At 38.0% G+C, this 26337-nt stretch overlaps 1 protein-coding gene across 1 annotated transcript in view; it reads left to right on the forward strand.

Moving 5' to 3' along the window:
* The window catches only part of TMEM135 (transmembrane protein 135), a 176383-nt gene that overhangs the window by 67608 nt on the left and 82438 nt on the right, over nucleotides 1–26337 (forward strand). The window contains exon 5 of the mRNA XM_084531480.1: nucleotides 8875–8940. Within this exon, the coding sequence (XP_084387606.1) occupies nucleotides 8875–8940 (66 nt within the window). The remainder of the gene's footprint in view (nucleotides 1–8874; nucleotides 8941–26337) is intronic.

Here is a 26337-nt window from a genome sequence, read left to right on the forward strand (position 1 = left end):
TTGGTGGATGGACAGTATTCCAAGAGTGGGAGAGAGAAGTATCCAGCTCTGGCATGATGGAGACAGAAAGGAAAGATTTCTAACAGTTGATCAGATTGGTTAATGCAATCGGTCAGATCGGTCTTCTGATCACAGACTTTGCCTTTCTTGAAAAAGAGAACAGTCTGCAAGTGTGGTGTGCTTTGGGCCCCACACCACTTGGAAGACAAGCCTTAAAGCCCAGAGTTACCAGTTACTGGTCTTCCAGTAGAAGATGCTTCGGAAGATGCTTCCAGTTGAAGATGCTTTGGAAGAAGCAATCTTGCCTGTTCACTTTCTCTGAAACAACTTCAGTTGCAAGCTCATAGCAGGCTTTTTTTGAGCATTGTGCAGCCTATAAATGAAGGTTTCTACTTGTGCTTCTGTTGGTCAAATACTCGGTTTTCCTCAAGAACAGGAAGAGGTTGACCAGCACTGCTGCCAGCACTCAAAGTATTGCTCTAAGCCCTGAAATTTGTATCTCTCTTTAAAAGAAAAAAAAAGTTTTAAAATGATGCAGAATATGGCATTATGCAAGTAAAGTATTAGTTGCTGTTTTCTGTATAATATGTACTGAAACTGACTTCTGAAATTCCTTGTTGATTATTTGAATTGGTTTTAATCAGTTGCAATCAGCATTTTGTTTTTATTTAATTACTGTGGACAACAGCATGTGAATAATAAAATCACACCAATTAATTTTGTGATGGGTCATCTCTGCAATATACTTGCCCTTCATTGAAACCCATTTAGCTGCTGCCCAACACCAGTTAAACTCTTATAGACAGAGAGGACACGCATTTTTATGTGCTGCCCCCAGAATAAAATAGCATTAACCTATGTGTCCTGTTTCTAATTAGCTTGGAAAGATTATATGACATACACATGTTTAAACAATAAGATTGGTAAATGAGTTGAATGTCTCATCCAAAGTAGATGCAGTCTATAATACTTATTGTTTACTGCATGGTGATGATAAATCACTAGTTTGAAAATGTTTTTTGGATTAGGTTTGTATTAGTTTAACTCATAAATTCTTGGGTAAATTACAATACATAGAAGGAAAACAATTGAGACAAATACTTTTTTTTTTTTTTCTTTTTTCCTGTTTGCAAAAACTAAGAGATGCTACTTAAAATTGCTACCAGTTGGGAAATGTAAAAGATGAGGTAATCCCCTAAAGAAAAAAATGGACTACGGTTGTGAAACACATAAAACATAAATCTTGTAAAGCTTGTAGTAAACGCACTGAATTGAACCCACTCAGAATTCAAGCTAACAAGAAATTCTGGTCAATAAAGGCAGATAAAGGAACTGTAAATGAGTGTATTTAAATGAATCTGGAATTCCAGAATACGCACTTGGAAAAAATGAAGTAATGAGCACTATATATTTAGACAACTTTAATTTAGCGGTTACTAAAAAAGTAACTAAAAAGTAGTGAAACTTAAAAATGTCAATGTTACAAGATCCACAGCTGCTGTAGCATCCTGTGTCATCCAGTGCTTAAATTTCAGCTATTTTTTTCAGGAATTAGAGCAAAGACTGATGATCAGGAGTCTGGATTTGCTCAGTTGTCCCAGCAACTCAATGAGCATCTGCCGGTGGATCACGAAAGTCAGCTTTTACTTGTACCATGGAAGAATTTGACTTCATTCATTTATGGCCGATTGGGAACTAATTCCACAGGAACATCCCAGTGCTCATTTCCATGTCGTACAGCCATCCTTTTCATGCATCTGCTTTATTTCATGGTGATGTTCTCTAGTGCTTTGCTGACCAGCGGGGCTGCTAAACATGTTAAAAAGTTGCAGCAAGGAGCAAAAGCGGACTGACAGGCAGTTGTATGAGAGTCTCCTTCTCTGGAGATATTCAAGGCCCGTCTGGACACCTACATGGGCAACCTGCTCTAGGGAACCTGCTTTGGCAGGGGGGTCAGACCCGACGATCTCTTGAGGTCCCTTCCAACCCCTACAATTCCATGATTCTGTATTTAAGTATATGGCGTTGGAGGCAAATGCAGCTGGGGGGTGAAGGCAGTGTGTCCCCGTTCTCTGGGCATGTCTGTCATTCCTGTGCCTGGCCGGGGTGGTCTTTCAGCTCTTATCTTTTATTCCATCTGACAACGTTACTAGTCAAAGCCATTTCTGACAGTTGTCAGGTGCTTTCTGCAGGATGGCGTGCGGTTATTTTCCATCTGTCTGAGCTGTGATTGCGGAGGAGGAAGATTTAGCTGGCTTCAGTGCTTTGTGTCTCAGATCCAGAAACCTCAGCTCCGTGCCAGTTCTGGGACTCCTTTCTCTGGCATTTCTGTCAAGGCAGAAGAGCTCAAATACCCTACTTCTCTAGTTTCCCAGACTGGCTGCTGGCCTATTTTATGGGTAATTCCAGCATTATACTGCTGTGTGTGTGTGTATATACATATATGTGGTTACCTGATATTTAATTATTTATAATTGCAGCTTTTGAGAGAGTTGAGAAGTTCACTCCTTTGTGTGGAGAACACAAGAAGAGGTAAAAGTCAGTTACAGGCTGGGACCAGGAATCCCAATTAAATACCAAGCATTGCTGCTTTCATTGGGAGGAGGGTGGGAGGAAGGAAAGGGAGAAGAATGGGTAGAGAAGTCAGGAGAAGAAAAAATTATCTTGTAAAAAGTTGCAAATACCACAACTGCAGACTACTGGGTTCCGATTAAGATAAATAAATAATAATGCTTTTATTTCATACTCTTGGCAGCGAGTAACGCTTGATTATTTTTGCACTTGGTTCACTTGTTCCGTGTGTGTTCTGCAGCTGGAAGGTTTACAGCTCTTCTCAGAGAGGCTGAGATCTGTGAGCTGGTCAGCAGCAAGGGGTGTTCTCGCAGTGAAAGCCAACTGCAAAGTGGATTTTGTAGTTTGCTCTGCTTTCAGGCTTGCCATCGGCCTTCTTGGTCTGATAATAAAGAAAAAATTGCATTTTTGCTTGCAAAATGCAAACTGGTTTTAACAGTGAGTGTGGAAGAAAGAAACGAGTTTTAGTGCAAGACCCCTACAGTGGTGTCTCTTGGACGCTGCTGAAATAGAAGTGCTGTGCTCTCAGCTGATAGCTAACTGGCTGCAGTGTCACCATGACATATATTACTTTTTGGACACCATGAAGATGAGGGTAGTTTAATTAGGAAGGGTATTTAGGGTATCTTAGTACCTGAAAAGTCTTAAAGTATGGATTTAATTCAATGAGCAAATGGAATTTGGCAATGTAATGGAAATGGTATTGAACTGATCAGGACTTTGTGTGTTAATTTTGCATCTCTGTTTAGACCACAATTCTGCAAATATTCTAAGCTACCTATGCAGTTAATCTTGTTAGTTTTAATACTGGATTATATATGCAGTGTTATTGATGAATTTTACGAAACCTCAATTGTCTGGTAAGGGAAATAATGTTCTTCTATTACTTGAGGAGGGAGAACCATTTCTAGTTAGTACTTCAGTTGTATAAGATACATGGCTAGGTGCGTACTGTATTTCCTTTCTGTCCTCTAATCTTTGAGGTGGGCTTCCTCCCTCCCCTATAAATTACAGCAGACTTGCCCCTTCTCTTGTGCGTCCCTCGAATTGGTAATTGCTGGGGCTTGTGCACATCACAGATAAGTGTCTTTGCGTCCCTTTTTGCATCTTTCTTTTCCTTTGGGGCAGGCAGTAAAACACAGCATTAAATACTAGAATTGTATTTTCCATCTTATAAAGTTGCACAAAGTCATACAAGAAAGCAAAGGAAAGCACGATGTGAAAGGATGCTGGTGCAGCTCCTCCTCTGGGACCCCACATTGTAAAAGCTGACAAGTTAGAGAAATTTCAGAAAACAAGTGCAAAGCTGTCAAAATCTCTATAAAATATCCTTTATCACAGAGCTCAAGTTGTGCAGTTTGTTTCATAGGGTTCATATTTTAGTTGCCTGCATAGCAGGTAAAGGTAAGAAGTGATTTGATCTGCTGATGACTAAGAGGAAAGAACTTTATTGCCGTGCTTTTCATCAAATGTCATAGCCATAAATAAGCTAATCAGTTAAGTTAAATACAAATCATCTGGAATAAGGTTTAGATCTAGTAGGTTGCCCTTCATTTGAATTTTTGGGGAAAGAAATGAGAAAAAAAAATATTTCAGAAGCTTCTTGAGCATTGTCCTATTCATTATTGCTGCTGCATCTTACCAAATCCCTCCTCTTTTTTGTAACACTTGTGCTTGTTTTCGAAAGCTGTGTGATGCTCAGCTAAAAAGGGCTGCAACAATAGTTCATTTGCAATATGTAATCGAGTTGAAAAATGTTATTGATGATTTTGGATAGATTGTTGTGAACCTTTTTTTAATGTCATTTGCTTTTTGAGAACAAACACAAATTTTAAAGGCCAGAGCTGTGAGCCAGCTATTTGAAGCCAAGATCAGCAAACTTAATAGGAGTGAAAAAAAGTCTTTTGTGTTATTCTATCCATTTTTGTATTTTTGTTCTTAAAACAAATTGCACCATTGCCATTCTAATTAAATCTGTAAATTGCTGTGAATGACTTCCAAAGATCTGTGCAGTTCAGAACATATCTTTAAACGTAATTAATTTTTTTATTTTATTTTTCTGAATGCAAGTGTAGAAGTAGATGCCAAAATTTGCCAGGTAATTAATAGCATGTGAAGCATGTAGTTCTAAAATTAATGTGCTTTAGCAGTCCCCTGCACTGCTGGTATTTGCAATTTTAAGTTTGGTAAAAACAGTAACTATTTTGATGAAGTATTGTGAGACCATTTTATTTTTGTGAATACCTAGAAAATTCAAAACATCTGGAATCAAAAATACTGCTTTTCTTGTTGTTTCTCCTACAATTTCCATCAATAATGCACAATTATTTTCCACTTCAGTTCTGATTCACACAAGCAGTTTCTCTTTTTTTTTTATACCCAACTGCAAGGAGTTTGAAGAGAAATGACTGCTTTGTTTGAGGGGGAGCACATCTTTGTCAATCGATGACATTAGAAGTTACGAGACATTATGGAGTGGCAGGATACGTCAGGCTGCCATCTCACCTCACATACAATCTGACACAGTGTGCATTCCTTAAAGTACAGTTTTAGGATTCGGCAACTATCAGCTTGGCAACACATTCATTTCACACTGAGATCACTAAAACCATCTGTTGATGATTTTCTTTCTTATGGACCTCTGACTCATGCCTCTGAATAGAAGTATCGAAAGTCACTGCCTAAGCCTGTAATGATTCTTATTTAGGGCTTATTCCCAGTGAATTCAATGAAAATAAATATAAACTTTTTACAGCTTCATAAAAATCTGATTACTAATGGAATACTTAATGCTAACAGAGATAGAGACAATTAAAAGTGATTTAAATTCCCAGTTGACTGTTTCTGTGGGAATAGTATTCATATTTCTTAAATGGACAGTTTTGTCTCTTTAATTAGTTATCTGACATGAAGATAAATCCTATCTCCAGTTGGTTGTATTTCATGGTTGGAGTTACAAATCCTAACATAAAACAGAAGATTATTTTAATATTTTCAGCATAAAAAATTGACACCATGAATGCTGTATTTTTAAATTAAGAGGGAATAAGTGCAATTATATGTAGAAACTTGGTAGGTAGTGGAAAAGTGTGTCATAAATGCAAAAATGTCAGCAAAAATGCTGACATTACAACCAAGTAATTAAACTTACTCTAAATGGCATAAAGCTGAGGGTATCCCTGATCAAGGATACTGTGAATTATGAACCAGAAGAGCCATGAGAAGAGTTCAGCGGGGGCAGAAGGGCAGTTCTGACCTGATGCCTAAAAGTGTGCTAATTTTTTCCAGTATAAATCTGTTTCTGAAGTCATCCAAGAAATTATTTGGTAGCCTTTGTTGAGAGGTTAATTTCTGACAGAGCAGTACTCTGCATGCTTTTTTCATATATATGTAATTATATGTAAGCGTTGAGTGTATTGAAATGGAAGGTCCATTTCTTTAAAGTTTGTGCTCTGTGGACATGAGCTTCGTCAAAATCAAAACAAATTGTACCTGAATTTTATGCTGCATGAACATTGGCTCTTGTCATACCGATAACTTTGGTAGATTTGAAATTAAAAACTAAGAGTGTACAAGACAAGATGTGTTCAGTGAGCTGGGTTTTTAGCCAAAATTGATGTAATGACCTGTAAGGATCCTTACACTATTAGCAAGATGTTATCTCGTGAGGAATTTCAGAAAGGATGCAAGGTGAGTGTGGGAGCATGTTTTTTTTTTTTTTTTTTTTTTTTTTTTTTTCCCTGATGTTGTAGGACCCTTCCTTCATTCTTGTAGCTGTTTTCCCTTTATTCTTTATGAAGCATTAAGCGTGACTGAATTTACCGTTTCAAAAAAATAAATAAATAGGGGGGTAAATGTAAGGTTTAAGCTTAGGTGATGGAATAACGTTCCTGTTTTTAGCACCTTACCTAGCTGATATTTCTCTAAATTATCAATTTCATTTGACTTCCACTTCCCAGTATATGTCTTGGGTTTAGGAGCTTCCTTGCCCCAGTCCCCCTTTACTCCTCTAATCCCTTGTCCAAATCTCCTTTTCCCTTCTCCATCTCTGTGTTATTCCTCCATGTTCAACCTGTACAGGTTGAGTGGCAGCAGGGTGCTTTGCGTTTCGGGATTTAAACGTGGCTTGTCTTGTCGCAGCCGGAAACCAGAGGAGGGAGGCCAGCTTGCTGCTCAGCTGACGTGAAGCATTTCCACTCCTGATAGAGAATTTGGGGAATTAGGCTGTGCTTCTCTGGAAAATCTCTGCAGATCAGCTGTAAATGGCAGTTTTTCTGGGACTTGCCAGTGAAAAGTCAGTTGTGCAATACTGGAACATGTTGATCAGGGAGGCAGCAGGGCCTCCATCCCTGGAGTCGGTCAACATGTGGTTGATCAAGCCCTGGGCAACGTGCTCCTGGCCAACCGATGGCCCCAGCGGTCTCTGTTTTCTGTGGTTTGCCGAGGAGAAAGCTGGAAATGGAAGACGTTGCGGGAGTTTGTCCAAAATGGAAGTGTTACACATAAGTTCCCATTTTAAGACTGGCAGCCTTTTCCTAGCCTGATCAATGTAATCATCCGTTTGTGTGATGTTAGAGTTTTGAGAAGCCTGGGTCTGATCATTATCCTTTTGAACGATGTAACTTCTCTAAGCTTTCTCTTGGATTTTTGTGTTTTTTCTTTTCTTTTTTTTTTTTTTTTTCTTTCCTTGTTTCTGAATGGTTTTGACATCTGGCATGAGCTATGGGAGTACAAGAGTATTAAGAGAGATCTTATACTAGGAGATGTGAAAAGAAAGTCACACACCCCAGTGGTTTTCAAAAGAAACAAAAGGAGCTTAGCTGTATTGACAGAATGCTCAATTCGGTTGAAACATCCTTAAAAACGTTGGTGGGAAGAGCTGATAAAAGAAACCAATTTGGGGAAACACAAAAGGTTGTATGAGGTTCACTTCACCTCTCAGAGGATAAAGGTTTGGGAAGAAGAGCCCCACTCGGGCACTGCCCCACACGGGGGTAAAAAGGTAAAACCTACCTAATCTGCACCTGGAAAGACCGAGGAATTAATCTCAGTAGATGTCTTTGGTACCATATTTGTTGAGATACAGCTGTCTTGTAGGACTGCAGCCTGCACCCCCAAATCTTGCAGTCACATAAGCATTGAGCTGCGTAATTTTTTAAATTGCTATTTTGAAAGACAGTCAGATACTACTGCTGCTAAAACTTTAAAAGCATTTTTTTCAAACAGCCTGATCATCACTTTTTAACATAGATCCCTAAATGTTAGAGTAATTTTTTTTATTAGAAACAGATATTAAAAACATGTTTCATTGCAGCTGAAATTGAAACCTGCTTCTCTGCTTGCTATGGAAACAGCTCTTTGAAACAAATCTATTCTTGTGTATACTGATGTGCCAATCCACGTTTTTATGTAACCAGTGGATTCTTTCGCTCCTTTTCCCAACCAGCTTGTAAATATAACAACATGGCAATTTGGCATACTTGTACTTTAAAACCAAAGTTGAGAAATCAACAGAAATACTGGTCATTTATAGAAATCATTCTTTGCATGTTGCAGTTTTGTTGATGGGTTGAGTTTTTGTATCAGAATGAAATGTGATACAGAACCTATCATTTTGTATTACTGCCTGAATTACGAGTCAGTAGTCGATGGTTATGCCAGAACTATGTGTTCAGTGTCCCACCAAATTAAACAAAGGATGGGACAACTAGCACAGGAACACATGCAACCTAACTAAAGCCTGACCTAATTACAGATTTCCCCAGTGTTGTGTTCCCTGTCTTTTGCACATGAACAACGTTGTGTTTTATGATGCCACAATTCCTGGTGTCAACAGGAGCACAGGTACTTCAAAGGAAGAGAGTTTCATCGTGCTCTTGGTTGTTTGTTAATTTAAGGCTATAATATTAATCAGCCACTTAAAAAAAATAAATTGCTTTCATGTTTTGTAAAATACCATGCACCTATTTTCCCCTTAGCAACCTGCTTTCTTGTGACAACCTCTGGAAGACCATTATTTGGGGCTGAACATCTCTGATGTCTATGAAGAATCTTGTGTAACCACTGCAGTGACTGGGGAGGGAACATGTGGTTCCTTTATTGAGGGTTTTGGTCTCATCATCACCTCTTGCTTTGTAATAAGCCTTTGCCAACCTGTGAAGACTTTTCTAAATAACTTACCAAAGTTGTAAAATGAATGCTGAATGTAGCTGACATTTAAAAAAATGTTAAATTTGAAACAAATCTTCATGAGCTGGGTTGACTTTTAAAAAATATCTAATTTGTGTGTGTTTGTTGATGCAGGCCACAGAAACGTTGTTCCGAATGGCAGTAGCAAGAGGAGCTATTACACCTTTAAGACACGGAGAAGTAAGGCTAAATACATCTTTTATTTTTTTCTTCTTCCTTTTTTTTTTTTTTTTTTTTTGCACATGTGGTATAAAGTTTTGTTAATGTAATGCTTTAAAAATTCCTGGGGGAATTATATTGCCTTCAGGTAAGTGAAGAGGGCTGGATTATATATAACTTGCATAACTATGTTAAAGGCTTTTTAAACAAGAGAAGAGAATTTAAATCCTGTCCTGTGGGAGATTAAATATTCTTCCCAAAACACTCTATTTTTCTATCTGCCTGGTTCATAAATTAGCATTATAATACAAGAGTCTCAAGTGTGTCCTTTTACCCAAGTAATTGTTCATTGGGTTTTCTATATAAAAAAAAAAAAAAAGTAGAATCCAGAGAAATTCACGAGGTTGAGCTTTGTTACAGGGTAGCTCTAGAGAGTTTGCTTCATCCTTTGTCTTTCTCCCAAGAAATAAGTAGCTTCAGGTAGTATGTGAATTACTGTATGTATAGTAATTATTATATGTAATTATATATACAACATAATATACATTATACCTTATGTGTGTTAATGCATTAAGTATTTGAATTAAGGGATATTTGAATATTATGTTGCTTATACATAGTTCTGCTGATGGTGAACATTTTTCTTTCTCTGTTGTGTTGTTGTCAGGTTAACATTTTTCTGAACATTGCTAATATCTCCGATACTAGGGGATGAAATTTATTCTTAGCTTGAAAATTAAAAAAATATATATACTCCAGTCAGTCATGACACTCTGGAAGTGAGAACTGATCTGGGCATTGCCACAGCTGGACATCACAGTACAGTGATTTTAATGTAGAAACTTTTATTTTTTTTTCATGGCAATCTGATTTTCAGCAAATTCTTACGTAACTTTGTGAAAAGTTTGTGCATTCAGTCTGAAATCTAGGCCAAGACTTACCTTGGGATCCCAGCTGTGTTGTAAAATGTTCCTTACACTGATGAAACTGCCTTAATTTTTCTTTTGAGCAAAGTGATATATCTTTGCATCAGAATCTGAAGATGTACCTGAGATTTCCTGCTCTGATGTTTACAGCTTTAACTTTTCTGAATTTGGATCCTTTATAATTTTTATGTTCTGCTTTTCGTTCTGTCCTACAGAAGAGTGTAATACAACTTTCAGCAGTGCTAGTTTTGGAATATTTGCAATGCTTCCGCATTCTCTCTGTTTAGTTTTTCAGTGAGGGGTACTTTATTTTCTGTGTTTTAATGAATGTGTTGCTCAGAAAGATCGTGGAATCTCTGTCCCTGTAGTTACTTGGTGAATAATGTGAATTATGGGGGAAAAAAATGAAATGATTCTTTTAAGATTGTTACTAATAATATCACACATTTAAAACACTGGGACATCACGTGTAGATGTAGAACTTAGTAGCATGGCCTAGTGGTGGACATTAGTACTAGGTTAAAGGTTGAACGAGATCATCTTAAAAGTCTTTTCCAGCCTGAATGATTCTATGATTCACAGGCATAACAATCTCTGTTGTGAACAATGTTGGTCATTAATGTATATGCTACATCATATGCTGTAGAAATGATGTGGTAGAAAATGTTTCAGTTGTTTCTTCAGATATTTCCTCTGATCTTTATCAATTAAACTGCCTCAAGGGCTAGAGAGAAGATAAGTGGTGAGAGGTTGTTGCTGTGATTAGGGAGGGTGGAACTGGGTGAAAGTGCATCCGTTTGGCGATGGGGAACTGATATGCCGGCATGCCGTGTCCCGTGACACCATAGCCTGGGTTGGACTTCAGTGCAAGTCATGTAATGTTAGAATGAGAGAAATAAAAAGGCCTTTTTTCTCTCTTATATTTTTATCAGGCTACACGCAGGGGAAAAAATATCTCAACCCAAGGAAGATCTCTTCCTTAAATTCTATTGTTGAATTAGAATTCATTTAGTTTGAAAATGAGGAATAACAATCAAAAGAAATTAATTTTTCCAGAAGAAACATATAATTATGAAGAGTCACATTAATTTTTTTTTAGCTCTTCCAAGGAATTGCTAAACGTTTGCACAGTGCATAAGTAGAAGGGGAGCCAGAAAAAAAAAAAAAAAGTTGCATGTGAACTAAAGTTCACCGCATTCTGTTTGAGAAGTGTGAACTTGGCAGCTGAAATGAAAGCAGAGCAACTTGTTTATTGGCAGGTCCAAACTCCGGGGGCAGCCGTCCAAATGTGCAAAAGTGCTGTTGGGCTTTCACAGCAATATTTAGAGTGTAGTCCCGTTTCACATTTAGGTGGGAGTAGAACTGTTCAATACTGGAAGGAAGAAATAACGTAGATACTTAGTTATTTTAAATTCATTTAAAATTTTCAGTATTCTGTCTACACTGCTAAACAGATTAATGGGCAGATATTTCTTCTGTGCAGACACAACAGTTATCCATTTTAATCCAGTTGTCATCAACAGGTGGATTTATAATATTCATTGCTTAGGGCAAATGCCTTTTCTCCTTCTTCTGGCCGTTCCCTGTTCCCTGGGATTCATCTTCTCAAGTCTGTATGCTTATAGAATTTTTAAATCTTGTTTTAATTATCCTTGAAGGAATTGAAAAATGAGGTGATTCTAGATATTTGACTTTTGGATGTGCTTTGTAAAATTACCGTTGAGAGTTTACAGAATCACGCTGCCAAAAGTAGTTCTCAAATTTGGGTCCATAACGTTAGTAGTTATTGAACTGGAGGATTTGGATCATGAAGGTTCCTGAAGAACCTTCTCAACAATTGCCTTGCTCCTGGTTTGACTAAGTGCAGTAGCATCCATGGGAGGGAATCAAACCCCGGAGTAGAATTCCTCTTCAGGAATCAATATGTTGTTTTTCTTGTTAATTAGTTAGTTCTGTCAGTTGCTTTGTCCTGGGCGTGGAGCATGAGACAGAGCCTCGCAGAGTTTACTCATTTCTGTTAGCACTTCACGCTCGTTCCAAGACGATCCAAAAGCTGCACGAGCAGATGTGATCCCACCAAATCTGCGGCTGCGCTTGTGTACAGGAGGCTCAGGATGTGTTTCATTAACTCCACAAGCTTTCGAGTCAGGGCGTAGCTGCGAGCTGTGCGCTCGGGGTACCTGACACCACCCAGGGAACTTGGCCAGCTGTTTGTGGTGCTCATGCAGCAGGCAGGGATCTGCTGCCATCTGCTCCTCACTCCTTTCAGCCGCTTCCACAGTTCCAGCTGCTGTCTTCCTGGGTGCCAGCTGATGTGGCAGCAGTGGCAGGGATGTGAGGAAACAAGAGGAACCGCAGCCTGTCTGCTGAAGAGGATGAGAAAGGAAATAGGAGGAGCCTGGTGCTTCAGGTTCGACAGTTCATGCTTTCTTACCAGTTTTGCTTGCCAGTTCTGCATCTGCTGGAGCTTCTGCTGTTGAACGCTCATCCTGTCCCCAGGGGGAGACCACCAGAAGATGGTTTAAGGGTTAGTAGTGGCTGTGAGAAGTCATTGGATGCATGATAGGTAGATGGAATATGTTTGACAGGCAGTGCTGAAATCTGATGACCATACACAGAAACCTTTTCCCTAATTTTAACCAAAAGTGATCAACTTTATTCACACTGAGCAACAAAGAAGTGATAATCAGAAGCAGTGTGTCGCAAATAAGACTTGCGAGGAGGTGCTGAACAGGACTGGATGTGGGCCTTGGCAACCTGCTTGGTTGAGCTGGATGCCCGCATGTAAGCAGGACTTTGGACCAGATGACCACCAGCAACCCTTCCAGCCTCATCCCTCTCTGGTTCTGTGAAGGAGGGATCCAATTATGACAAATAGTTTGCAGGACCGGTGTTAACAGCCCCTGTGGAAGAGGCAAACAGAAATGCATGCAGCCCATCTAGAGAAGGAGCAGGAGGATAAACAGAGGGGGTGGAATGCTTAATGGAAAAACACGAAGAAATAGGTAGGCTCATGTGGATAGCAGAGGTGATGGCAGAGGCAGGATTCCCAGAGAGCCAGAAGCGATAACAGCCATGTTTGAACTCTGTGGATGTTAACTCATTTCTTACAACATCTTTATGAGTCTGTAAACTGTCTGGCTCTTCTGGGTGGAAGAATTCAGGTATGCATCTTTAGAGTTCTTCAAGTCAATAAGCAAAAAAGAACTGCATAAGAGAAAGGCTGTGCCCCAGGGGTTGTGCTCTTCCATCTGAAACATTAAGACGTAAGGGGGACCTTCAGTACGATGGAACTTGCTGAATCTTCATGTAGGGTTCTTGTCCTGGGATATACAGGAGAAATTAATCTTGCACAAGAGACAGACTTGAATAGGAGAATCAGAGAAAAAAAAAAAAAAAAAAGCTTAGGTTATATGATAGATCCATTTTATAATTTCTGCAACAGCTGAGATGTTTTGAGAAGTTTCAAAGAAAGAAATGGAATCCTCAGTCTGTAGCAGTACTAAAGAATGCCGTTAATTTAGGATATTTGGTGGTTTATTCCTTCTTTTTTTCTGCTCCAGTTATACAAAAGCCTTTGTCCATGAAATGCCAATGGAAACAAAGTATGAAAAGGGATTTCTAGACTGTGTCTGTAAGTTTCAATGGGGTTCAGTTCACAATAACGTTTAGATTTAGCTGCAGTGCCTGAGGAGAGATCTATCCAAGTTGACATTGATTTGCCGGTACTTTGTTGTAGGAAGGCATGTCTTTGCTTTCCTTTAAAACTGTGTTTAATACATTTCAGGATTATGTTTTCATTCTGAGACTTTTCTGTAAGGGAAATAATATGAAGTGTAGAGTTTTATGAACAGTTACCTATAAAAGGTGATTTTGATGGATTTTGTATTTATACTAAATACCTGTGATACACATATGATTAAATTTTACCTAGAACTTAATCAAGGGGATTTGTAAGGATCTTTAACATGCAATTTCTTTTATGTTTTTAGAAGTAAATACATAAAGGTGGCAACAGCAATATGAAATACTTCATTCTGCAACAGTTTTCCTATTAGTTCCACAGACCTTATCCTCTGCTATACAGTTTGCACTTGGGACAGACGTAAAATGACACAGTCCAAGAGCCACAGCTCTACCTGCATCACTTGGGTTCAAGCTTTGAAAAAAGCATTGGGACAACTTTTAAGATAACATCAGTTTGTTTTGGTCTGAACAGGAAGGACCTTAGTAACAGCAATGCAGTTATTTCCAAATGAGCCATCCTTATATTTTTGTGATATGTTTTATTTTGTCTTGTTTTGACAATCCAATACTCCAACAAAGTATTTTTTCTTTATAACTCAAAACCAGACTATTTTGTTATATGATAGGATGCTTATATATTTTAGAGTAATTCTATTAAAGTCAATAATAAATGTAAAAACATTATAAAAAGCTAAAGAAGATGTGAAAGCATTTATTTTTTCTTATAATGGGTTGCACTATAAGTAACTGGTAAATCACAAAATTCAGTAGTCACTGAAGTAATGTTTCTAAAACAGTTTTGTATATATATGTGTGTATACATGTTACACATGTGTAGGTATAGGTTCTTTTTCTTTTTCATTATGAAATTTTATCTTTTTTTTTTTTTTTTTTTAGATAGAATTTCTACCTTGGAAAATAGGGGAAAATGTTAAAAGGTGATTACTAGCTCAAAGTTCCTTGCCCTCTTTCAGCCCCATACACCACATCAGAGCAGAATGTAGTACAGTAGTCCTGGAAACTTGAGCTGTGTAATTAAGTCAGTTAGGCAATAATCCTTATTATTAGTAGCAATAACTAATCTTTTTTTTTTTCATGTGAAGGGACTTCCTGATTTTGTTTGTCATTAGAGCAATTTGAAAGAGATCTTAGGACACATCAATTACTTTATTTAGGTCTGTTTTGTAAAGGTGACAGGGTGTAGATTGGTCATTTAAATGATGATCTTTTCTCTATATGAAAGGTTTTATTCTAGAAATTATGGAATTCTAGATATGATTTTTATATTTGGGGTTTTGTCACAGTGATGTGCCTGCTTCATTTAGAGTGTAGTCCCTGATGAAGCTAGCTTCATTTGTAATACATGAAACACAGGAAGACTTCATAAACGGCAGGATTGTGGCTTGTGAAAGGTATTGTGAATCACTTGAGATTAATTTTCATTCAAATAAAATTGCTTTGGGCACTCTGTTTCCCGTGATTTTAGCTCGAGGGCATACCAGGCCTAATCACTTACAGGCACGTTACAAACCAAACGGCAACGTGATCCTAGACATCTGATCCCCTACCCTCTTGCCTTCCTATCACAAAGATGTCATTATTGCCAGGGTTTTAAAGCTCTGCTCTCACAGACTACCCTGACATCTCTGATTTCCATTCTTTTGTCTTGAACACTTTGTTACTGACATGTTAATATGTAAGGAAATATGTTTGTTCAGATTACATAAATCTTACAGCATGGGAGCCACTCTAGTTATATCCCCGATGATGTTCTACTTTTTAAGCTTTATGTTGGACACTTTTTAAAAGTGCTGTTGGTCAGAATGAGTCTTGTTTGTTCTCATTGCAAATTAAAATTCTTCCTAGCAAACTGTGTTTGACATATACAAAAGAAGTCTGGTTTGGTACAATGAAACTTAAATTCTTGTGAGGCCGTGTCATAACATTCATGGACTTTTCCTGCCTTCAAAGTAGCATTGTCAGTCTCTTGGATCTTAATTTGTGTTTTCTTTCCCTCCTGGTTGAGGGTTGCTAGTACACAGAAAAATGTGTATTTTTTTAATTCATTATGTTGCAAAACAATGTCAATTTAATTTAACCAAGCCATATTTTCTGAATACGTGGTGTAAGATCTAAAGTTCCTGTATATTTCAGTATTCACTTCTCTTGTCTTTGCACTCTTATTTTGGAAAGGTATTACTTTGCAAAATTATAAAGAAGCAGTTACTTGCAGAGTCCCTTTTCCTTTAAAGGGAGGTCACTTCTTTCTCTGTCCCCAAGACAGAAAAGAAATATTTCTAGCTTTAAATTTTTATTTTTTTTTTAAAGTATTTGCATAGTTTTTTTTTTTTTTTTTTAATTATTATTATTATTATTTTTTATGTGATGAGTGTCAGAACTATTTAAAAATAGTATTGGTATCTGGAAAATCCTTCTGGTGGGTCAGGATTACCAACCAGATCAAAAGTAGTTCAATTGCTTGTCAATAATATCTGGAAGTAATTTAAAAGTAAATAATTCTGCTTAAATACAGTGAAAACTGAAGCAGGAGGGAAAGAGAATGCCATAGGTCCCGGGAGAGGAAAATTGCCAGATTCCCTTCACATTGTTCCAGTGTTCACAGTTTGAGTGTTGTTTTTGCCACATGTTCAGTTATGTAAAGGTGGTCTGTGTCCACATCACTATGTCTTCTCTACTAGATTGTCCTGGGCTATCCTTTCTATGTGGTTTATAGGTTGAGAAACATTTTTAATCATGAAGAAGAAAGTTAATTTGTCTCCAAACCTTAGCCTAACGTAAAGAACTCTGCTGCTCTTTTAATAGGTGATTTGCCTAAATATATTCTATTTCTTGCTAAAAATCGTCATGAGCCTTGACTAATACTGATGTATTCCAGATAATTTTAAAGTGGGATTCATAGGGTAGGGAACATCAAAACTGAAAACATTTTAGGTATTGTGTACAATGTAAATGTAAGGTAGAAATACCTGAAAACAGGATAATGGCTACATGTTCCAGAATATGAAGAGTTAACACTTAAGAACGATAACACTCAAGTTTGGAAACAGAGAACTTTTGATTTCACTTCTGTTTTGAAAGTTATGTAAGTAAGCTATCTAAGTGATTTATTTTTTATTTTTATTTTTTTTCCTTTTTCTTTCTTTTTTTAGATGTATGGGCAATGTAGCCTGTCTGCTTTTCATAAACTGGAACAATGGGGTTTAGTACTTTAAATGTTTGACATATCATGCTATGCATTCTTTTTATTGTAAAGTAGATCTTTTAATGCAGACTGATAGAATATATTTATATTATTATAATCATAACTTCCCCTTTGTGAAGTAAAACATGAGTCTAAAATGTACATTGGATTATACTCTCAAATATTTGCCAGATATCATCAAGAAGGTTTTGACAAGCAGCATGGGAAGGAGGGAGTTAGCTATTTTAAAGATTTTGTTCTTTCTTAAAACTTTCTTTTACATTCCCTTTATATTCCACATTTCTTTTTTTTTTTTTTCTCATAACACATAACAATAAAAAATAAATGCACATCAACTACTTCATTGCTTATAATATATGTAGATTCACTTTGAAGAAGGGATACTTTAATTTTAGTGGAAATGTTATTTGCATTCAGTCATTCCCAGCTAACGATAACTAGTATTCCTCTAGGAGAAAAATGCAAATGCAAGAATCACACTTAAATGATTGTTGGTGTTTCCTGCCTGCTCTTTAGAATTATCACCAAATTCAATTGTTTGAGTAATGTCTTCCCATTTCGATGGCAGATGGAGGAGTGGCTCATGACCATTCTTCAAAACCCCATCGAGGAGACAAATCGGTTTGACAAGAAACAAAACCCAGGACAGATTGGAATGACTGAGGAGTCGAAAATTATTTTTGACTTTGCATCATAGGCTTTTTCCTCTGGTCAAGTGACTGGGGATAAAAAGAAATCACTGTATTGCTTCGTGCCCAGTTAAATTTTTAATGCTCTCATTCTTTCTGCTACCTTAATTCAAGTTATTTTATGCTCATTCATATGTTAGGCTTCTAAAAATATTGTTGAGCACACATGAATAAAGTAGCTGTCTTTCAGTTGTTAATTCCTCTGTGTATAAATAGGTTGCATAAATCTAAATGTTATTTGAAACGCTTTTCTTTGGCTTTCTGAAATCAGGGTGAATGTGCTGCAGTCAGTGAGCCAGCGCTTTCTGCTTCCTGTTTGATGCCCAGAATTTGGGGAAAAGCATACAAATCAGAGTTATTATTAATGAGTAATTTTAGATAGTAGCTGGTGAACTGGTGAAAAGTGAAACCAATGACAAGTAAGATTGGGAGGGATATGAACAAAAATAAGAAGCAGCAATTAATACTTCTGTTTTGACAATGTCTCCTGTAAGATCCTTGCAGAGAGGCTGATGAAAAAAGGGTTGGGTGGGCAGACAATGAGGTGGATGGAAAACTGGGTTAATGGCGAGACCCTGAGGGTGGTGGTCAGTGGCATGAGGTCTGGCCGGAGGCCTGTAGTGAGTGGATGAGTACCCAGGAGGTCAGTACTGGTGGACAGCAAGCTGGACCTGAGGCAGCGATGTGCCCTTGCTGCAAAAGAGGCTGATGGTGTGCTGGGCTGCATTAGGGAGGATGATCCAGCTCTGGGCTGCTCACTGCAAGAGAGACATGGAGATCCTGGAGTTAGGCCAGCAAAGGGCCGTAAAAGTGATGAAGGACCTGGAGCACCTCTGCTGTGAGGAGAGGCTGAGAGAGCTGTTGCTGTTCAGCCTGGAGAAGAGGAGGCTCAGGAGGATCTCATCCATGTCTGTAAACACCTGAAGGGAGAGTGCAAAGAAGCCGGAGCCAGTCTCTGTTCAGTGGTGCCCAGTGCCAGGACAAGAGGTGATGGGCACAAACTGGAGCACAGGAGGTTCCAGCTAAACATCAGGCAGCACTTCTGTGCTGTGTGGATGATGGAGCACTGGCTGGCACAAGTTGCTCAGAGAGGCTGTGGAGTCTCCTTGGAGATCTTCAAAAGCCACCTGGATGTGGTGCTGGGCAGCCTGCTTAGGGTGTCCCTGCTTGAGCAGGGGTGGGACCAGATGGACCCAGAGGTGCCTGCTAGCCTCACCCATTCTGTTTTGTGTATAAAGTGCCAAGTTTTGAAATCTTGCTGTGCATTTCTCAGTATGTGTAAAAATAGAATAATGCATCACTTAAATATGTACCCAATAAATAGTGTACAAAATTTAAAATTTAAGTATTCCTTTCATAAACTTATTTTAAACCTTGAAAAAAAAATCAAAGTGCACTACCTAGAAACTCCAGTTTACACTCTCAGGGTTTTAGGATGACCCCCCAGAAAACTGAAGGTGTGTGAAAGCACTCTTTGTTTTCACAAATTTATAGGGAGGTTGTCTATCCCAATTGGGAAGTGATACCCCAAACAAGGTGCAGTATTTCTAGTGTAATACTAATTGGTTACAGGAGGGAGAAGACCCTGGAGCATCTCTGTCATATGATGGATTGGGATCCTCGTATGATGAGAACTTTTTTGGACACCACAATTCTGGTACTGCACCCCCAGTGATTTGAAGTCAGTTCATACTTCAAATTTTTGTTCTCCTTCCTCCTTTTAAATAAAGAACTGTCATGAATTGGTTTTGGGAGGCCAGCCCTATGCCTGGAGAACAGTCCAGCCTCAGACAGTCAAATACCGCTACAAATGTAAAGGAAACTCTTTGTTATGGAAAAGGTCAAATGCCACTGCTCAGTGCCCAAGTGTGAGCACAGAGGGCACTTCAAGAACCAGTAATAGTGGCTCTTAATTGAACTTCTCTGTTTAAAGTTTTCTGCTAACTCAATTTTAATATTTTTACAGGGTTAAATTGCTGTCTTCTCAGAATTAAATTCTTTTTTCGACTAGCATCTTGCATGAGATAAGCTGGCTGTGGGTCTGGTCTGCCGGCAGGAGGAATGTCAGCACGAGCAGGCTGTTGGAGCAGTTCTCCCACTCTGCACCATGAAACCAATCTGTTCCTGTCGGTTACAATTTTATGGAAACTAATTCTTTCTTGATGGAATCAGGTGAAAAATATGTGGTTGTGATTAACAAACAGTATGCACGGTTTCATAAGGTCACAGGGAGCATTCCCCTGGACATGTGCATGCATTCAGGTGTGTGTGTGTATGATTGTGGATATATATCAAGATAGGCATCTTTGTGTACTAAAAATGATGGGCAGTTTATTGTTTTCTTTATGTATATACTTGTTTTTAACTATTTGTAGTACAGTTGGTAAACTAATGTGACATGATGTAATTAGATTGTAACTTAGACGTTTATTATAATATTTAATCAGTTCACTTGTTTCTATGTCTCACAGACTCATCTTTTTAAACTCTGTAACCTGCAAAAGAATATTTAGTGTAGCCATGCAACATAAACCCCAAAAATGAGCATTTTTTAAGCAGTACTGTTTTCTGTAGGAAATAAGTATTATACAAATGACTGCCTGAAGAAAATAATGATCCTTCATTTTTAAGTACCCCGCAGAGCTGAAGAAAATAAACCACTATCTGCAGTCTGCCTAATAGACTGCTCACCACATCACCACATGCAATTAAGCATAAGTGATTTTTCTGCTCAGGACAAGCTCAAGACTGATTTAGCAATGAAACTTAATTACTTCTAGCCCTTAGAGAAAATGGCTCAACAAGGTTGAGGTTGTTGGCAGGGCAATGTGGGAAAGCAATTGCTGAAACTCCCGTCACCATTTCTGATTTTCTGTTAGCAGTACTTAGAGGCATTAACCTTCAATTGAACAAATAATTCGCACAAAATTGTGCATTATGCCATTTGTTTCTTTGCTACAGGTAAGGGGAAAGACAATGAAAGATAAGTGAAACACAAGTGATCTGAGCACGTCAAAGTACTTCAGTGTATGGGTGAAGTTCTTCTGTGCTAATAAAAAAACCTTGCAGATTAGTTCTCAGATGCCTGTATGTGTAAGGTCACCATCCTAGACATAGAAATTTAAGGCTAACAGCTAAAACTAAAAGTGTATTTGGGTTTCTTCACAACTTAGTATGCCATAGGTAAATTAGTTTCTTTAATTTGTGCTAAGGCGACAGGAAAAATGATGAAGGAGCTGAATAAAAAAATAATCATATTAACGAATGACTTTATTGCTTCATCTGAGTTTTTAGGAATGTGTTATTTAAAGGAAACAGGAACTTCAATTCTGTGGCTCCAAGGAATACATCTGGAATAACAATTCTGAAGGACATATGGCATCAATTGGCTTATATTTTCCTATATGGAGGTTCTGATTGCAGTAAAGGGAAGAACTGTTCATTAATTACACAGAATTAAAAATACAAATACTGTGTTGTTGTTGATTTATAAGCCCTGCTGAAGTACAGTGAGTTCTGAAAGAAAATGTGGGAGTTGAGCAAAGAAAATTGCCTTTTCTGCTTGTCAGCTGGGACAATAACTCGCTTTGCTTTTGCAGTTTATTTTTCCTCTGAAAGGTTTTGACTCCCATACTCTTTATCTCTTCCTGTAGATAAATCTCTCGTACACCTCTATGAGCATTTTCATTTACAAAGAGAACTAATATTGAAGTTGTAATTCATTCCACATAGTCACCTCAGTAGTGTTCAAAGTGTTATTCCTGCTAACAGCTATGGATGTATTTATCAATGGAAATACTCATGGTAACAAAATTAACGTGTGCTTGAATATTTGCAAGAGTGTGCAGCACTAGGCACTAATTCCCCAAGGCACATTTAGCACATGCTCTACTGCTTTACTCAGTAGGGAGTCAGTTTAAGTATGTGTATATGTCCCCTTAATTTCAACAGTATTTAACAAAATAGCTGACTTAAACCTTTCACTGGATAGGAAATAATAATTCAAGCATGTTCTTCAATGCTGTTGATTTTTTTAATTATTATTTTATAAATATATTTGAATTCAGGGCTTTTAAAGACTTGGAATGAACACTGTCGTAGGCTTACATTTATCATCCCTAGAAGTCAAGTTGGTGTATCTGGGTATTTCTCATTATAAGGGAATAGGGCGTTTTGGGTAGTAAATAGATATTTTAAAAATCATGCTGAATTTTCTCTAATGTGTAAATACAGCTTTCAGTAACCTATAGATTGGCTCGCAGCATTGTTAGTCCCTTCCTAAGCCATATTTCCCTTGCATACACTCTTTGAACTGCTTAGGCTTAAAATTTCTAAGCCAAATGAGGCTGGTGCCCCTCAATAAGTTTGCTTTGCTATGCAGTCTTGATTCACCTCCTCTCATGAATGAGGCTGAGGTCTGGCAGAAACCGCCATGTGACTGAGTAATTCAAGACACATGTGCTCAGAACTGAATTACAGTTGCACCAGGAACATGTGTCAAGAACCACATGAACTTAATAGGGGATAATTCCTGCCCCAAACAGTTAACTACCTAAATAAATTTGGGAAAAGGCTGGAGAAAATGTACTATTAATATCTCCACGTGTGACTTGAGTAGGTGTGTGTTTAACTTAGTCATACAAAAGTGAAAAGTACGCTTCTGTTCTTATCACTTCAGCTATGAGGCCAAAATATCACTGATTGTTTTGCAGGTCACGCAATAGATTTATTTAATTCCTGTCTTAAACTCATTAATGGATCTTGATGACCCAAGTGCTCTCATGCAGTTTTAGGTTGCAGCAGACGTCCCAGTGGCACGCTCATCTCTGTTTTCTTCAGCCCTCCAGTGATAAGGTGATGCTTGGGCTGTCCTGTAACTATCACCTTTCAAATTTTGTGACTAATAATATTGATGGGATCATATCACTACCTATTTCTTAAATTTCATTGAAGTTTGGAAGCCAAGCTTCACTCCTTAGGAGAAAAGACTGGTGCGATCTGCTGCTTAATTGGGATAGCACCAGTAGCACTGCTCGCTCCTTTCATCTATTACCTAAATGTTTTTAACATACGTAGAGATGAATTATTTTGTTTACAAACTTCCTCTCTGTTTTTATAATTTTATAAGACAGGTACTTTACTTCCATGCGTCTCCTGGATTTTATTCCATTAACTTGTTTGTAAAAAGAGCTCACCAGTCATTTTTAATTTACTTCTCTGAATTTTCTTCGCTCCAGCTGAGCTGTGTCATTTTACAGCCTGTGCAGAATGGAACTGAACAGAGGCAGATGTGGAAATATTTCTTTTTCAATAACGATATTTTGTACACAATGTGCTCCTCCTGTGGAATTCATTACAGCTCGTTGGACTTTGTGTAAATACAGGAGAAAACCCTTAGATGAATACAAATTCTGTGTCTCATCTGCGTGCCCTTGAACTCAGTTTTATTTTAGAAGGACTGAGTGTGAGAGAAATATGCACGGATTTTCCAGAAGATTTTCCAGAAGGTTTGGGACATCATGAGAAAATTGTTTTGAATTCCAGAAATTTGGAAGTACACACATGTTTACTAAAATATTTCTTTACAGAAAAAACTCTCTGAGGTTACTGAAACTCAGAACATTCCTCCTGCAACTTTTGCACAATCAAGTCTGACCCTGCGACTGCTTTTTAGAATTAAAGTGTTCTTCGTTTATTTTTTTATTTCAATGGTAGCGATGATGTGTAAAGGAAAGGCTGATTAATTCCTGTTTCCATGTTCTTGAGATCCACTCAAAGTTCTGAAACTCATCCTCATTTCATCTCAAATAGAAATGACCATTTAAAGCAGTAGCTCGTAAATAATATGGCCTGGTACAGGCAGTGGTTATCAAGAAATAATTTAACGTGAGACATTAAATGTCTCTCTTGCAAGCACGTCTTTCCAACAGTTAACTGTACTCATGAAACTGTCCTAAATGAGTATTTTCTCATTTCAGTATGCTAGTAGCTTTGAATTATATCAATGCATTATGTTACATGCAATATAAATTCTTACAGTTCAAGTATATGCAATTTCTAGAAACAGCATTTAGTGACGAGGTTCACAAAATATTTTGATTATTTTGTGATAGTAGTGTGGGAAATGCTGTTACTTGTAACGGAGTTGTGTATGCAAAAGACAGAAATGTACCATTATGGTAAGTTGTTGTCATGAGCTTGGTGGGGACTATATTAATTTCAGTATGGTTTCAACACTAACTACAGCATACTGCAAACTGTCACGCATTAGTGCTTTGCTGACAATGTGTAAATTGTTTATATGGCCACTGAGCAGTAAATGCAGCAACAATTCATTTATCTTAAAATACAAAATAGATTTATTTTTTATTTCCCCTAATAACTAGTAAATGTTTAGGGCTAGGCTCTGCCAATATACATTAAAATATCAATGTGGGATTTCCCTACAACTCATTCTGGGTTGCTGTTTCACAGTGCCCATGGTAACATCTGAGGGACATTGTGACTTATGAGGGATGTGGTGACATTTGAGGGACATGGTGACATACGGGTGGCTGAGAGAAGGACCCTCCCCCAGTTGCTTCCCAAGGCATTTTTGTACAAACAGGATTATAATTTGCGGTTATGTTACAGATGCTGGTAAAGCACTCTTGGAATGAAAAGCAACAGCTGTTTGATGTTTAAATACTGTGCTCGTGTCTGAAGCAGAAGGAACAGTTTGTGCCTTGAAAGTTAGGGAGAATTTTAGAGAAGCTGGGCAGAAGGGTTCAGCGTCGAGCAAGTCTCACTTGAGTTCTCCTCATGCTGCCAGCTACGTTCACAAGGACTTGTAGCCATCCAGCACAGGGTGCCAACGCTGGTGCTCTCCTCTTGCTGTCCTCTCCAGGGAGTGGGCACAGTGGGGTTTGCAGTGGGGACGTAGCCATCCTACTAGGGATGGGACCCAATACACGGCACCTGGTGTATTTTTAACAAGTCTTAATACCTTCTTACCCAGTGTGCTCACATCATACCTCTACTTGTCACAACAGAGATGCCGTGTTACTGCCCTTCCTTTTGTCACAGTCCATGGAAGGGCCATAGTACAAGACATTTCTAAGTTTTGCCTTGTGGTACTTGTGTTGTTTCAAGTGTCTGCAAAAATCTTTGCATGTACCTTTCATTTTGAAGACCTGTTATGCCAGGTAGGTGGCCAGGCAGAGACTTGGGGCCTTGTAATCCCAGCCCTGCCATGCAGACATTGTGTATTGACTCAAAGACCAGGGTGTCCTTGCTTCTTGCCCCTTCCCACTTTTATTTTCTCCAATATTTCAACAGTGGTTTTTTAAGGTCCTACCAAGACAAAGTTTTTTTCTTGTAATAAGTAGAAACAACCCATCAGAGTTGTGCTTTTAGAGCATTACCTCCAAGAGTAGAACAATGCATAGAAGTTAAAGGTGCTCAAACCTTGCTGCAGTGGCACCAGAAAGACTGGGCCAGCCCACTGAAGGCCACTCTTCCTAATCTAACTGCTAAACTGATCAGGAAAAGGCTATGGGAAGGCACCTCTGTAAGTTACAACACGATTTTTTTAGTGCTGGTTGCTATTAGGATGTCTCCTGTCCCACAGTGCTGAACCTTAAAAGTTCAGGAGTTTTTGGAGAGCTGAAATGAGACAAAGCTGCTTTTATTGCTGGAAAGTTCAAATTTGTCTATATTAATTCTCTCTAGGTATGTTAAGGAATTTTATTTGAGATAGCTTAAAAAAAATGTGTTTCCTTAACATTCCTATCTGGCATTATATTAAACATTTGAAAACATGTATTAAACATTTGGAGATACACTAATGAACCAGAGTTGCATGAATTTCTCTTTGACCTATTCCTCTGTTGTAGTCTTACAGTTTATAGTACCAAAATACTGTAGTAAATCACCTCATAATTAAATTCTTTGTTGATATCTCAGAGGATTGAAATTCCTTTGGGTATTCCCACAACCACCTTTGAAGATAAGAGCTGATCTGTAATTTTTTTGCACTATTCTAAAGTAGTTTCAGCTCAGGTGACCTAGCAAACAGATAAAAAACAGCGTCGTCTTCAAGGCACAGAAAAGATCTAAGGATTTTATTTTACATATCCGTTCATCTGTTTTGTTTCTGTAGAATTGGCAAGTTATTTACACTTGCCAATTGAAGCCTTTCAGAATCTCCAAGGTTTTGTATCCAGCTATGTAAGGCTGTTTTTTTTATTGATTGCAACCTTTCTAGTGAAAATGTTTTTTAATGGAAGAGAAAAATCTATGCTAGATTCAATGTTTATTGTAGGCAAGACTTGAGAAGGCTGTTAATTTTGATCTCAAGACTGCCCAATAGAAGGCATATTTTCAAAACAAACCAGAAGATAAGAAGATTAAATTCTAAAGTATTTCTGAATAAACTAGTTTTTAGTTGCTCAATCCTGGCTATTTTGTGTCTTCGATTTATTTATGCTTTAAACCAGAGTGCAGACAAGATGGATTCCTTTAGGCTTCTTGTATTAAATCTGCAAGCATTAGGCCCTTACTCTGCTTTATTAAAGTTTGTGTTGTGAGCTTGTTCTTTCAAGAAGCAAAATAGTAACAATGGTCTGTGTATTTTTTTCCCCAGAGCAATGTTTTCAAATGTTGTTCTCCCTGGTAGCGTGCTGCAGTGCTGGTCAGTGTTTAAAGAAGCGTTTATTTCATTGCGGGTAGTGAAGTAGGTGTTCAAGTCAGATGAAGCACTGCCAGAAGTTCGGGAAGTGATCTGAGAACTGCTTTGATGTTAGAGTATTTGTACATGGATACCCAGTGAAGGACCTCGACAAGCCTCACTTTT

Source organism: Aythya ferina (genome assembly GCF_964211825.1).
Source record: "Aythya ferina genome assembly, chromosome: 1".
In the NCBI taxonomy this organism is placed as follows: Eukaryota; Metazoa; Chordata; class Aves; order Anseriformes; family Anatidae; genus Aythya; species Aythya ferina.